The 16,339-nt window shown below is 37.6% G+C and overlaps 1 protein-coding gene across 6 annotated transcripts in view; it reads right to left on the bottom strand.

The window, feature by feature from the left end:
- COL24A1 (collagen type XXIV alpha 1 chain) overlaps window positions 1-16,339 on the bottom strand; it is a 294,053-nt gene that overhangs the window by 226,947 nt on the left and 50,767 nt on the right. For all 6 annotated transcript variants that reach the window (XM_084874405.1, XM_084874404.1, XM_084874403.1 and 3 more), the window contains exons 8-9: window positions 14,437-14,490; window positions 234-278 (exon numbers count right to left, since the gene is read on the bottom strand). In XM_084874405.1, the coding sequence (XP_084730531.1) occupies window positions 234-278; window positions 14,437-14,490 (99 nt within the window). The remainder of the gene's footprint in view (window positions 1-233; window positions 279-14,436; window positions 14,491-16,339) is intronic.

Raw genomic sequence — 16,339 nt, 5'->3', positions numbered from 1 at the left:
TTAAAAACTAGATACTGTAGTTCCAAAACTAAAATATTTTTACTCTCTCTCTTTGCAACTAATGCACATGCCCTTGACCAGAATCGAACCCGGGAACTCTCAGTACGCAGGCCGATGCTCTATCCACTGAGCCAAACCAGTTCCGGTGGAATGGGGGAAAATCTCTTAATGAAGTTCCCTAGTGGGTGTCTTTCTCTCTGGGAAAGATACCATTTTATAAACAAAGTACTCACTTGTTCACCTCGGAGTCCTGGGAGGCCTGGATGTCCTTTGAGACCCTGAAAGGGAAAAATTGAAAACATGCTATGAAAAGAAAACCTGTATAAGCCAAATCACTAAACCCAGTTTCTGGGTTGTCTTGTACCCCAACTTACAGATTCCTCATCAATATTAATGCAATACTTACTAATTTATTTCTTAAAAGTTTTAATCTTTTTAATGTTTTACATTTTTATTAAATAAATTCTTATTAATATTCTTAAAAACTTTGAGTATTATTTGAATTATTTGTCATTATCAACTAAAGTGATAGCAAACTATAGAATAAAGAGAAGCATCTTTTATAAAAGGCTGGAATCCAGCAATGGATTTGTTACATTTTGCTAAACCTTTTCAAAAGTTGGTTTTAGTTCATTAATGCTAAAATAAAATGCCCTAAGACATAATCTGTTTGTAATTATCAAAAAAACTGGACCACATCCACACAGTTTATCTAATTCCATTGTCATAACACTCCATAAATGAGCTAAGACAAATGAAAGAGCCTGTTCACAAGTTCATCAAAAGGGGTTTTGTGAAATTAATAACAAATGTTATATGTCAATTATACCTCAATTAAAAAATGAAATTAGTAGCAAAAATTCCAAATAATAGAACCAATATTAAGTATTAATTTTATCATTAACACCCAAAGATTAAAAAAAAAATAGATAATATCTGAACCCCATCCAGCATAGCCAGTGGAGAACCTGAGGAGGGGTGGTGAAGGATTAAAGAAAACAGACAAGAGAATGTAGCTGGGGCCAGGTAGGACACTGTTCTCGGATGGAGAGGCAGTGACACAGCCTGTAAGCCAAGTCTTTATTTTATAGTCAGATCCCACGAGGCAAAGCAAGGGCGTGGTCAAGATGTTTACAATGATCTTGTGAGTTTCAAATCTATTTAATTACATGCACCTGAGAACTCTATCAAGCTTTGTTTTGGCACACTTGCTGCACCTCCCACAGCCTACATCACTCAGCCATCTGGGACCATAGGTTCAGACCATAAGGTTGAGCTTAGAACCATATCCTTTGGCTATAATTGTGCTGGGAGGGCTGTGCCCTCCAAGCTGGGACCTGCATGTGCACGAGAGGACCATGCCCTCTTATTATTCTGAGGCTTGAAACTGTCCAAACGCTGTAGCCGCTCTCCACAAATATCTTTTATCCTCTAGGAGGATTTTTTTCTGTAAGCAAAATGAAGGAAGCAGAAAGAAAGAACAGGAAGAAAGAAATAAAGACATATTTTGGAGCTTGTTTGTATAGCTCTAGTCAACAATCAATGAATCAACCTACACCCAGATTTTGAAGTATATAAAAGAACAGGATAAAATTTCTTTTTTTAAAACCTCTTAAGATTTTAGGCAAACTATAACTCAAAAACCTAAAATGAATTATAGTTTAAAAGTATAAAAACTTCAAATTAATATACAGCAAACAGAAGATAAATTTTTCACATTTCAGATATAAAGTAATGGAATGAAAAGAGTTATTCAGAACTAATCACTGAAGGCATATCAACTTGAATTAATGGGTTAGAGAAGGAAATTATGCTTTGGTTAGGCAATGGGGAAATTAGAAGAAGTGCCTATTTGAAAAATAAGGAAATTATTTAAGCAGCTTTTGAGATGTTAAACTTAACAGTAAAATGTTTAAGTAGAGAAGTTTCTTGGAAAATAGAGAGAAGACTGGAAAAAGTAAGAAAACAAATTTAAAGACAAAGGCTTTTGTGTTATCTATAAGTTACATGTAAGCATATTCTTAACAAGGGAGTAAGAGAATCAAGAAGAGGACAAAGGAAAAGGCCTATCATCTGGGAGCTCAGTACTTCTTTGGTTAGGCCATTAGACAGAGGTCAGAGAAGTGGCAATGAGAAAGGAAAAAGGGGGCGGGGTGTGGAGGAAGATCTAAAGGAATTTCATTGAGCTAATATGTGCCAGATGTTGTGCCAATTACTTCCAAATGCCTCACATAATTCTATAGCAATTCTATGAAGTAAGTGTTTTTGTCATTTCTACAAATAAGAAAACTGAAGTCTGAGAAATTAAATGATTTGACCAATCATGATGGTAAGGTGAATTCATGTTGTTTTGCTAGTTAGATGTATCAAGAATTGAGCCCGGCTGGTGTTGCTCAATTGGTTGAGTGTCTGTCCATGCATCAGAAAGAAACCTGGGTTGTGGGCTCAATCCCCAGTAGGGAGTGTGCAGGAGGCAGCCAGTCAATGATTCTCTCTCATTATTTATGCTTCTCTCTCTCTCTCTCTCTCTCTCTCTCTTCTCTCTCTCTCTCTCTCTCTCTCTCTCTCTCTCTCTCTCTCTCTCTCTCTCTCTCTCTCCCTTCCTCTCTCTGAAATCAATAAAAACATATATTTTTAAAAAATAATTAAGTAACCTGCCCTTCTATTCACTTTATATGCTATAGTTGTCTGAATGCAGGCTGTCCTCATTCTTATCAATATGTTCAAACCTTATGGACCACCAAGACAAATTAGCAAAAGTGATACAGTAGGTAGTTAGATAGATGTGAGCAGAGTCGAAAGGATAGGCCAGGACAGCAAAATCTCAGACGTATGCCAAAAGAACTTCTTCACTGATACTACCCCTAGGGCAATGGAAGCTAAAGAGAAAATAAACAAATGGGACTACATCAAAATATTGGGTCGGCAACTAAGTAATTGCGGATTTTTAAAAGAAAATCAAAGACAATTTTTTCATGGAACTAAATAACTTTATTCTGTAATGTATTGCCCATTTTGATCAATGACCTTTTGCCATCTTTCAGGCAGCATCATAATCCCACGTTCAAAAAACTTCTGGTTTTTATTAGCAAAAAACTGAATCAGGTACGATTTGACATCATCATCATTATTGAAATTTTTACCATTCAAGGAGTTTTGTAAAGATCGAAACAAAAAGTAATCAGATGGTGCAAGGTCAGGACTATATGGTGGATGTGGCAAAACATCCCAACCAAGCTCCATTAATTTTTGCCGAGTGACCAAAGATGTGTGTGGCCTTGCATTGTCATGATGGAATACAACACCTTTTCGATTTGTCAATTCGGGCCGCTTTTCTTCAACTGCATTGTTTAATTTCGTTAGTTGTTCAATGTAGACATCAGAATTGATCGTTCGGTTGGGTGGTAAGAGTTCAAAGTAGACAATTTCTTTGTAATCCCACCAAACTGATAACAAAACTTTCTTTTGATGAATATCAGCTTTTGATGTTGTTTGAGTTGGTTCACCTGGCCTGCTCCACGATCTTTTCCGCTTGATATTGTTGTAAACAACCCATTTTTCATCGCCAGTTATCAGTCGTTTTAAAAATGGATCATTTTCATTACGTTTCTTTAGCAAATCGCAGCTGCTAATGCGTTGCGTTAACTGTGATTCTTTCAGTTCGTGGGGAACCCATGTATCGAGTTTTTGAACATAGCCAAGTTGTTTTAAGTGATTTTCAATGCATGTATGTGATACATGAAGCTTCTCTGCAATCTCACGTGTTGTACTGTGACAGTCCGAATTGATTATTGCTTTGATTAGGGCGTCATCAACTTCAACTGGACGACCAGAGCGTCTTTCATCTTTGAGTGAAAAATCACCAGAACGAAATTTGGCAAACCAATTTTGACACTGCCGTTCTTTTAAGGCTTCGTCACCATAAACAGCACATAACTTTTTATGAGCTTGCAATGCGTTTTCCCTTTGCGGAAATAAAAAAGCAAAATATGACGAAAATGTTCCTTTTGATTTTCCATTTTTCAACGAACGCCAAACGAAAACTACAAAACAGGTCAAAAAACTTTTTTTACTGATTAACAGCTGAATAGCCAACTATCAAATAACAAAATGTGTTTTACATTTTACTACGTCTGCAAACCTAAAAATTCAACTGAAGCCATATATGTGTGAAACCCGCAATTACTTAGCTGCCGACCCAATAAAAAGCTTTTTTACAGCAAAAGAAACCATCAACAAAACAACAAGAAAGCCCACGGTGTGGGAGAATATATTTGCAAATAACACCACTGATAAAGGTTTAATCTCCAACATCTACAGACAGCTGATACAACTAAATAAAAGGAAGGTGAATGATCCAATTAAGAAATGGGCAATGGACCTAAATAGAATATTTTCAAAAGAAGACAGAAGGAAGGCCAAAAGGCACATGAAAACATGCTCAAAGTCACTAATTATCCAGAGATGCAAATCAAAACAACAATGCGGTACCATCTCACACCTGTCAGAATGGCCAACATCAACAAATCAACAAACGACAAGTGTTGGCGAGGTTGCGGAGAAAAAGGAACCCTCGTGCACTGCTGGTGGGAATGCAGACTGGTGCAACCACTGTGGAGAACAGTGTGGAATTTCCTCAAAAAACTGAAAATGGAACTCCCATTTGATCCAGTAATCCCACTCCTAGGAATATATCCCAAGAAACTAGAAACACCAATCAGAAAGGATATATGCACCCCTATGTTCATAGCAGCACAATCTACAATAGCCAGAATTTGGAAACAGCCTAGGTGCCCATCAGCAGATGATTGGATCCAAAAACTATGGTACATCTACACAATGGAATACTATGCTGCCATAAAAAAGAAGGAATTCTCATCATTTGCAGCAACCTGGATGGAATTGGAGAACATCATGCTGAGTGAAATAAGCCAATCAATGAAAGAGAAACACCACATGACCTCACTCATTTGTGGATAATAAAGATCATTATAAACTGATGAACCAAAAGATAGATACAGAGACAGTAAAGCAACAAGCAGATTGTCAAATTTCAGCGGGGAGGGGAGGAGGATCTGGGGGAGATAATAGATCAACTGAAGGACTTGTATACATGCATACAAGTACAACCAATGGACATGGAACTCTGGGGAGGGAGGGGATGTGTGGGAGGGAGGGAGGGGGGAAAATCAATAAAATATGTAAAAAATAAATAAATACAAAGATCTTGGGGGGGGGGGGGGAAAGGATAGGCCAGGAACAGAATAACCAGGGCAGAAAGCCCCAGTTGCCTAGCAACTGACAAAACTGAGTATACTTCTGGTCATTCAGTTTAGAGCGCCCCCCCCCCCTTTCCCGCCCCGACCTTTCATATCACTTATCTTGTGGTTTAGATCCTCCCCTGACCTCTCCCCAGTCATGTTGCTAATCATGTAGTAGAACCCATTAGAGGAGGAACAAGGGAACCTGGAGAAGAACCTCATACAACTCCCAAACAAGCCCTTGTATGAACACTTCCTTAAGCAATAAGCCCTCAGGACAATGAAGTTCTGGCTGGAATCAAATAATCTTAAGAACAAAGGCTCAGATCTGTTGACCACAGAGATAGGGTTTTAGTCAAACTAGAGATAACATTTAGGCCACAGTTACTTTCCGCTCTAGGCCCAGAAAAGCAGTAAAACCAGATGAAGCAATGTAGCTGTCCTCAGGACCAGATGCAATTACTAACGACCTTCCACCTTAGCACTGACCACACCCTGAAGGACACACCTGGAAAATTGATGAATATTCTATTGAAATCCTCCCCTGAGATCTCCCCTAAAATCCCTGCCTTTGGAAAACAGATAAAACCCCTTAAGACAAAGGATCCCATGTGGGTGCTTGAGCATGCCCACACCTTTCCCCACTCCCTTTTCTCCTTCTTTCTGTCCTCTCTGGAGTATGTCCCCGTTCCTTCCCCCAGCCTTATTTTCTTTACCTTTCTCTCTCCTTCTTTTGCCTCTGTAACTTGTTTCCCGAGTCCACACAGCCCAGCTGGCTCACTTCTTCTACCTCTGCGACTTTCTAAATAAACTTCTGGTTACATTTGAGTTCTTGGCTCTGAATCTTTCTTAGCCAAACTCAAGGACCACAGTCTAACATCTGGTGCTGTTTGCCATTAACAAAAGGAGTTATATTTCATGAATCATGCTAGTATTGAAGTTACACACTTAACAATGGCATCTAATATACCCAATGTTTAGCTGAATTTTGCTCTGAGTTTGTACATTTTTTAAGATAACTGAACATCAGCCTAATTACAAAATGAGACATATTGTTCTCAGTTGTCCAAATGTTATGCAAGATTCTACAAATACTAGTAAAAATATACGCAAAGCTAAGCTGTTTTCTTTTTTTGTAACAGGAAATGAGACATGTCCTCAATCAGTGGTGGTGGCTCCCTGGGATGGGATAGCATGTCTAGGAGGGTGGGAGCTAACAGCTCCTAGGAGAGTGCCAGGAAGATGAGGAATGAGGAGCCAGGTGAGAGGCACAAAGGTAGACAAACTCTCTGCTATAAGCCTATTTCCTTTTCCTTTTATTTCTTAAATGTTTTTATTTATTCACTTACTTAGTTTTATTTCTGTGAACTCATGAGTCTAGCCAAATACTTTTCTTTCTTTGGCTACCATGTGATTTTTGACCAGCGTTTCTTCTCTCCCTAGCCCATGGTGAAACAATGCAGTGATGGTATAATTTCTTCTTGAACCTTTCCCAGAAGCACTTTATAATAGTGAACTACTCTTGTTAATCATGTTATCTTCTGTATGCACAATTCCTTGAAGGGATTCTTCCTCATCCAGAGACTCCGGTAAGGGAACAGCACCAAACAGTCATGATATTTTCTCCATGAGCTCTCTCCTACTCCACCTCAGCCTAACAGGCACTCGATCAAAGGGAGGCCAATACAAAGTCTGGTCAGTAGCCTATAAGAGCACCTGAAATGACGAGTTTTATCTAAATAGAAATAAGTCAGATTCTCTTTCTTAAATTTATTTTTTTTAAAAGAGAGAGAAGGAAAGATAGAAAGAAGGAAGTTACTGTTTTCTATACCAACATAGGATGAATAACAAAAAGTTTCCCATAAATAATAAAATAAGATTTTTTTTCTAATAGATGTATTGAAAAAAAGCTGATAGGAAAATTTACAAATTCTGCTCTAGAACAGATTAAAAACCCATTGTAATAAATTATAGATTTGTCTCAATTTTTGTTCTTAGAAATTTGCCTTACCAAGAATGCCAATATTATTTGGGGCTTAGAATCTAATTTTAATATAGAGATTTTAATTTTAATACTTATTTTAACAAGTATGTTATCCATAGGTGGGTATACAGGACAAAAAAGGGGAGGACATGCAATTGAATCAAAATCAGAAATATTTAGGAGTAAAAAAGATACAAATAAAACCATTACATGCAGGCCATCCTCCTTTGCAAGGCAGTATAGAACCATAAAACTGATCATACAAACTGAAGCCATGCAAAGCAATCTTAAAAATAGGAAAAGTTATAATTGTTCTGTGACCTTTAAAAACTTCTGTCAAAATTTAAAAATTCTGTCAATTATATTTATATAGGGAAACAAAAATGATGACCACTAGGACCAGGTGAAAGGGCACAGTCAATTAAACCTGAAACACCGATGTTCATTCATTCACTGATAGGTGCTTGCTATATGCCAGATACTAGTCTGAGATACCGCAGTGAATAAAGTACAGCCCTTGTATTTAAGGCCTTTTCCTAAATCCTCACCCAAGGATGTTTATCAATTTTACAGAAGTGGAAGAGAGAGAGAGAAAGATAGACAGCCAGCCAGCCAGATAGAGAGAAACATTGATGTGAAGGAGAAACAGACCTGTTGCCTCCCATAAGCACCCCAACTGGGGATAAAACCTGCAACCTATATATGTTCCCTGCCTGGGAATCAAACACACGACCTTTTGGTGTATGGGACGACCTCCAAACCAAGTGGAACACCTGGCCAGGGCTGCACTTCAGGACTTTTAAATCATTCATATATGTCCTTTAAACTGCTGCTACTGCACTGCTGTCTGAAAGCCAATATTAAATTTTCTTTTTCTTTAATGTAATAACGTTAGTTTACAGATGAGGTATCTGTTACGTTTGTCCTATACTGCAGGACTCCTTAAAGCAATGCCTTGAGGCATACAGAGAAAGGCCTGTCATATTGTTTTGGCCAAAATAACCAGGGAAAGCTATGGCAACATTGAGAAATTGTAAGAAGATGGTCATAGCTGACTGAAAAAAGAAACTCTAAGCAAGAATTCAGAATGAAATAAAAATCAACCATGGTAATGCAAGCACTGCTTGAAGCAAGGCAATTACTTTCCTAAATTCATAAGAATAAGGAGTTTTATTATATTTTTTACAAAATGGAATAGAAGAATGATCCCAAATAACTGCAGAGGTTGAGGAGACATAGAATGAATATAATACAAACCTCTCTATTTCACACACCTCCCTCTCTCTTGGCACATATTTCCCTCATGCACAAAACAGACTGTTGCAAACCTATGTCCCCAGCTCCTCACCCTACTGACCCACTAACCTCCTTTCAGTAGTACTCGGTGTTTACTTTGGTCCCATCAGCTTTTATTGTCTTTTTCAGCTAGGGCTCACAGAGAAACACAGTATAATAAACTAATCCTCAGAATGGTGCTACATGACAGATGACAACATTTTCTGAGGACATGGAAAATTGTTAAAGAACTTCTGGAAACTAAGAGACTTTTAGCCAAATGCATTTATCATTAATGTTAGAATGTCAATCAGAGGAGCCAGCCTAAAGGAAATATCTTTGGACACAGGGAAGTTTTCAAAGTCCCACAAATCCCACCACTTTGGCAACCGCCGGCTTGCCTGTGGGGAGTTCAGTACTCTGCTGCCTTGTTCTCAGCTTCCCCTGTCATTAGTGGGAATGACAGCTTGCAGAGAAGATGGTCACAGTGGTGACAGCCTAGCCCCTCAGCAGCAGCATTTGTGTTAACCTGTCAGTCCTGCACTAGACTGGGAACCAGCCCCAAATGAAACATGGCTCCGCAGATTTTCCCAGGGATAATGGGCAGGTGAGAGGACCATCTATAGAATTAACTATGAAAAAATAGTATTCTCCTTATTTCTCTCTACAGACACCGATGTTATTCTAATCCTGATATACTTTTATTGTTGTTGTCATCAACACTCACTACTAATGTTGCTCCTTCATACTGTCCTTGCTTTAGACTAGGGGTGTTGAACTCAATCAGAGAAGGGGCCAAAATCTAAAATCCAGCCTAAATCGCGGGCCGAATGGTTTACTGAACAGTCATAAACTGACAATGTCATAAACTGACAGTGGAGTGCAGTGATGACAGCGCGGTGCGGGCCACATTGCAAGGCCTGGCCGGCCGGATTTGGCCCGCGGGCCTTGTGTTTGACACATGTGCTTTAGACAGATTATGAAAAGCTGAACAGTTTTTGAGTGACTGATAAATCATAGTGCATTCCACTTGATTCCTTTTCAACTTTATAAAGATACTAGAGGACCGATGCAGGAAGATTCGTGGGAGAACGGGCCTTTCTTCCCCTGGCTGCTGGCACCGCCTTTGCTCAGGCCAGAAGCGCCTTTCTGCCTTCCCATGCTGTCCAGAGGCCCAGAGCAGCCAGGGTGGTGTGGAACTTCTGTGTCTTTGCAATGGTGATGATGCAAGCTTCCCGCCCTGCCCCTGTGGCTCAGCGCCCATGTATGCAAATTAACCAGCCATATTTGTTAGGTTAATTTGCATACTCACTCCTAATTGGCTGGTGGGCATAGCAAAGGTATGGTTAATTTGCATCTTACTATTTTATTAGTGTAGATCAGGGGTCCTCAAACTTTTTAAAGTGGGGGCCAGATCACGGTCCCTCAGAGAGCTGGAGGGCCGGACTATATGAACTACTAATTCCTACTGTAACACCTCGGCTGCGCTCACTGCCCAAAAAACCTGGCGGGCAGGATCAGACTCCTCTGCGGGCCGCATGTGGCCCGCGGGCCGTACTTTGAAGACCCCTGGTGTAGATGGTGCACTTCTTATGTAGTGGAAATACTTTATAAAATAATTGAATATTTCCACCAAAATAGAATAAGAATTCACAGTATTTATAATTATTACTAAAACCATAGTAGTCAGTATTTTTGATATGCAGAAAATTACTGCCATACATTATTTATAAAAATATGTTTTAAAAATGTGTGCATTATTTCACAACAGCTCTATGAGTTATACCTTCATGCTAAGATATGCTTAACTTCTCCCATCTAGCTTATCCCCTGATCAAAAAAAAATAATAATAATAATTGCTCCAACTGAAAGCACTGTTAATATTCTAACACTTTTAAATGGCAGACTTTCAATATTAATATAGCAACTGATCAGCTATATTAAAAACCAATTTAAAATCCATCTGGAGTCTCAACTCAGAATTCTGACTTTTGTTTTCCATCCAATTCAACACACACTCTGGATCAAACATATCTGCTTTTTGGCACAAATTGAGACACTTAGTGGGAAGTGAAACATCCTTCAGTTCCCAGGAAAATAAGAGTTATGTGAAGGTAGGTAAATTGAGACAATGTAGCATGCCAATCTGGAGAAGGCACATTGCTTGTTAAAGAAGTTAATAATGATTTTTTTTTTTAAGTCCAGGAGAGAAAGATAAAAGAGGGAAAAGAAAGCAGCAAACCAAAAAACTATTGAAGAGTGAAAGAAAATATTGCTGCTGATTTACGTGCTTTATTATTTTTGACTCAATATTAATTCTAGTTTTCAAAACAGTTTTCATATTAATCTTTTCTTTATCTCAATGGTTTTCAAGAGTTGTTAGTGTTATCTACACAACTTTCTTGCAGTCATTTTAAATATTACTTGAGTATAGTTTATATTAGAATTATTCCTTTTCCAGAGAAAAAGAATAATGAAGTCATCATTATCTGTCATCCAAAACTATATTTTTCCCTTAGCTTTCATGAAAAAAAAATTTTTATTTCCTCTTGCATACATTCTTGAGACAGTCAGAATACTGAAATACACATCTAACAAAAGTTGGCTTAATAAACTAATTAATTAATGAGGAAACAGTACTCTGAGTTATTAACAGCACAGCCATGTGTCAAATAGGCCTGGATCTGAGTCTTAATTGTATTAATTAATAATTGTGTGCCCTTAGATAAGTTATTTAACTCTTATACTCCACTTATTTATAATATACTGAACGTAGCATCAATCTCAAAGAGCTGCAGAGAGACGGGAACACTGCACAAAATTTTATAGCAACTATTAATATTATTAGTCATAGTTATAATAATTCAGAAAATAGTTAACAAATAAAAAGATGTAAGAAACTTTATACTAATCAAAACCTTAGTACCTTATCCATCTCTTATAATATGAATAGGACAGTTAAATGCACAGTGAATTCAGTATCAGTAAGTTTTATCTCTGAATCTTTCCATAACTCTAAGTTACTCTGAACAATTCTCTTAAACTCCCTTGGGCTTATCAGAGATATTTCACAACATGAATAACTCAACTTCTTATCTTGACTATAGAATTCACCTACCATTTTAGGTTAGAACTGAAATGACAAATGAATAGGAGTCTCTAGGTTATAGTTAATATGAACTGTTATTCTAGGTTCTACTAGTATAGATCCTGTTTGCAGAAAGTAAATCTGAGCATGACCTCGGTAGTTCAAAAATGAATCAAAATTAGTAAATTCCATAAACAGCTAATAATTTACCTAAACATTCTACCCAATAACATTTCCCCTTTCACATAAAGAATAGGAAGAGTCTATCAAACTCATTTTGAATGTATTTCTATTGTACATTCCTATCAAAGTAAGATATGCACGTAGAGTGTGATAAAACTTGTTCCAAGCCTGCTTGCGTGGAAAATCAGCTTAGTCTTAGATTGAATCCTTATGTCCTTTTGCTGGCAATACGTGTGTGTGTGTGTGTGTGTGTGTGTGTGTGTGTGTGTGTTTTAATCTGTATATAGTTTCCACTATAGACCCTCTGAAAAAGGAGAAAACATTCTCAGAAAAAGCTACAAAATCATCTCAAATATTTCAACACTGTCCTGAATGACTTTCAAATCATAGTAAACCATGGATGTTTCATTTACCAGGAAGTAATTTAGTTTCTAAGTCCCTTCAACTAAATCTTCCCTAGAGAAAATTCAGCTACAACTGATAATTGATAATATAGCAATGTCCCTGATTTCTATAGGATCTATTTCTATGAGTTAACAATAAAAGCCCAGTTTTAAAAATCATATTGCAGAAAAAGGCATCTGTGAAAGATGCACAATCCTCCCCCCCCCCAGTTTGTTTAAATTAATGTTGTTTCATTTTACTAGATTTATAAAGAATAAACAGAAATATTCATAATGTTTTAAAATACTGATGGACAAGATCCATATATTATGTGCGGAGGGCTTTGGAAGCTAACATATTCTGCTTTAAGTGAATACAATTTCAAGTTTCAAATGATAATCTGCTTTAGTGGTTAACATTAGTCTGTTAAAACTTTCTTTATAAATATCCTCCTCTATATAATAATCATACAACTTTTACTTAGCATTTTTCCTTCTGGGTTGCTAATTTCATTAGCTATAGGCATAATCTAACCTGAGAAACTAATAATTAGTTTGTTTTTCTCTCATATGAAGTTATTATTTAGGGTGAACTAACTATACTTAATATCAAATGAATAATTAAGATAATTTCTGTATTATGAGATTTTCTTTGTTTAATGCCCTTCATCAGTACAATTTCCTCAGAGATATCCTTAGTGGTCGGAGGTATGCTAAGCAGCATTAATCAAGCAAATTCATGACTGTATATCATGACCAATTCTGTCAGAAATGATCACTCTGCAGTTTCATGTCTCCATGGGAGCAACCAGCAACCTCAAAAAAGTTATCAGATTCTAATTACCATCTAGGATGAAGACTAGTCTGAGGACCATAAGAATAATGGTGTGTTGTTATGTGCTGTGGTCAGGGAAGGAAAACTACCCATGAGATCACAGCCTTTTTCATCATTTAACAATTCAGCCCTTAGCAAGGGTTTTGAAGAAAAACAAACAAGGTCAGGATCCTTTCCCAAACCAGATAAATAGCTGATGGTTAACATTTATTAAGGGCTTGCTATTTGTCTGGCAGTATAGTGTATGGATTATCTCATTCCACGTTCTTAAGAACTCCCTATGAAGTGGGTAGTATCATCTTCAAATCTTAAAGATGAGGCAACTAAAGCTTAGAGAGGTTAGGCAACCTACCCAAGGTTTACGGGAACCAGAAAATAGCAGATGGAATTTGAGCCAAGTAACCAGAGCCTGAACCTCCAACACAAATTTCTCAAGAGGGAAGAAATATGACACACTAAAACACCAACACAGCTAATGATAATATGTATTTAGACATCCATATAATGTCAAATACTGCCCTCCAATATCCTGGGGCTCTTAATAGTTTAGAAAGAAATGTTATGTCTTCCTTATCCCCTGTAGAAAATCAACAACTCAATGTACTGAGAGGAACAAGTTGAATATATACAAGAAAATGTACACAACATATTTTATGAAATAATTAGGATAGCTGTGCCAGATTTTCTTTTAACCTCAGAGAATGCTTAGTCATATAGGTGTGACTACCGTACTATAGTAGCCATCCCCAATTCTCACTTCCACCCTTCCCATCAGGCTTCACGTTTGTATATATATCATGGCACAGATTATTATTTCCTAGTAAAATAAGAACTCCTTTTAAAAAAAAAAAAAGCCAAGTATATTACCTATAACCAAATGTAACTCCTTTGGACATATGAAACTTAAAAAGTGACTTCAAAATTTCAGAAGTGCCGAAACCGGTTTGGCTCAGCAGTAGAGCATCGATCTGCGGACTGAAAGGTCCCAGGTTCGATTCCGGTCAAGGGCATGTACATTGGTTGCAGGCACATCCCCGGTGGGGGGTGTGCAAGAGGCAGCTGGTCAATGTTTCTCTCTCATCGACGTTTCTAGCTCTCTATCTCTCTCCCTTCTTCTCTGTAAAAAATCAATAAAATATATTTTTAAAAAATTTTCAGAAGTATGTTCTTGCCTAATATATTTTAAAACATCTTCCATATTCTACCAGTGACATTCTCATCATTAACCGAAGTGTTTTATTTTCCTTTTCATTCAACCCTGGCTTTTGTGGGCACCACTTTCCTAGATTAAGACAGCATCCTAATTCCTACTGCTGAGAAAAGAAATTTAAAACATTGGCTTTAAGCTCAACTACCAAATGAGGCCCAGGAAAGGAAGAGCTCTTAGAGCCAGGACACCTTCTGTCAAAGTAAATCCGCATCTTACCTTATCACCTTGCACACCAGGGGACCCCATTAATCCAGACAAGCCTTGATCACCCTAGGAACAAAACACAGAGGTTCAATGGCCTAGAAGAGGATTGAAAATTAGAATTCCCTTGTGACAGGATTTCATCTTGGGTATCAGGATCCTAACTGCATTCATTTCTGATCTTCACAATCTGACTCAAGTTCCACGTTGTTTCTGAGAACTTTTGACAGCTTTTCTGAAGCTCCCGGGGCTTTTCATCCAATGCTGAAAACCTGGACTGCGCTTCCCAACCTCCGAGGTCCTGCACCTTTTTCTCTAGGAATGAACTTACCCCCGCAATTCCCACTGTTCCAAGGTTTACCGTGTTTTAAAAACTAAAGTTTACTTTAAAATTCTACAAGCACTTGATGTAGCATCTGTCCTGCTCTTTTGGGAAGGACCTATAGCCAGAGGGGTCTCCCAGGTGCAACCTTGTACCTGTGGAGAGCAGGGCTGCCTTTCTATAGTTCCCCAGGAAAGGGGCACTTCCCCTGGCGGAACTGCAAGGACGCCTTCCCTGCAAAGGCACTACTGAGGCGCAACTACAGTGGAAAATGACCAGGAGGGCCCTGTGTTTGGCCCAACAGACCACACTTCACCAATTAGGCCCCTCGGTTCCCTCCTCCCCCAGCTCCCATGAGGGCTGCCAGCCCATCTTGGGGTAGTAAGGTTCATTTTAATGCACCTTCTCAGTGATTTCAGGGGTGAAGTGGGCGGGACTGAGTTGGGGAGAAGCCTGTTAAAAAGGAATGGAGCGGGGGAGGTAGTGGTAATATTATACCTGTTTTCTCCAGGTGCACTTTTTCCTTACCTCCCTCACTTTCCCTTTTCCACTGCAGCAATTTACTGGCAAAAGTTTGTATATACTTATTTACATATATATGGTGTTTGAAGGAAAAAAGAATACTTAGGTAATCATCCAAATAAACCCCCTGGTGACTATTTATGCTCTGTTTAGTTTTTAGTGCATTGTCTATTTTAATATGTCATCAACTTAAGCAGTCAGAAAAGGATGTTTCTACTTATTAGCAATGGAGTGCTTTTCCACTTGTTCTAATATTCATTTTAATGCACCTTCTCAATGATTTCAGATGTCTTCCATTTGCTCTAGGATGATACAGGTTTATTTTACATTTATTACTGTGGTAGAGGAAACAGAAAACTGCTATAGGAAATCGGAGCTCATCTCCTTCTACTGGCTCTAATCATGGGTGGATTATTTGATTCCCCTTCAAAGTTTTTCTATCTGAAAAATTAGAATAATATCTCACATGTCTTATGGAAAAGGAAAAATTACCATTATTTAAGTTATCTTTGCTTGCCATGAGATCCCAAAAGGACTTAAACACTTATCTATGCAGTATGAGAGATATTCTTTAGTGGGTATTACATTCTGAAGGTCTAGCTGCCTTGCTTTTATTGTTTCATTATTTAGCAAATATTTATTGTAAAAACGGCTAAATAGAATTCATTTCCCAATGCCCCTATACACCCACCGATTTAATATTTATATTTTATTTGTATTCATATTGTATGCATATTACTAATATCCTGACTTGAACCCAATTTAATGTAAATATAATTTCTAAGAAGTTGTTTTTAAATTTTACCATTTTAGAAATATATCTTAGTTTTCAAAGATGGATTTCACTTAAAGCTCAATGGTAACTTGCTATTAAATTCTATATCTTATTTTAGTTCTCCTTTTTAGTATTATCCACAATTAGTATATAAGTGACTCAAAAAGTAAAAAAAAAAAAAAAAAAAAAAGAATAAGAAGAAAGAAAGAAAGAAAGAAAGAAAGACTGACATACTTCCAAGACCCCACTTTCAGGCTGAATCAGTCTGTATTCTATATAAATACTGCACACATTCTGAA

The sequence above is a fragment of the Pipistrellus hanaki genome (assembly GCF_964339955.1).
Source record: "Pipistrellus hanaki genome assembly, chromosome: 2".
Taxonomy (NCBI): domain Eukaryota; kingdom Metazoa; phylum Chordata; class Mammalia; order Chiroptera; family Vespertilionidae; genus Pipistrellus; species Pipistrellus hanaki.
This window is presented reverse-complemented; position numbering and strand designations above follow the sequence as displayed.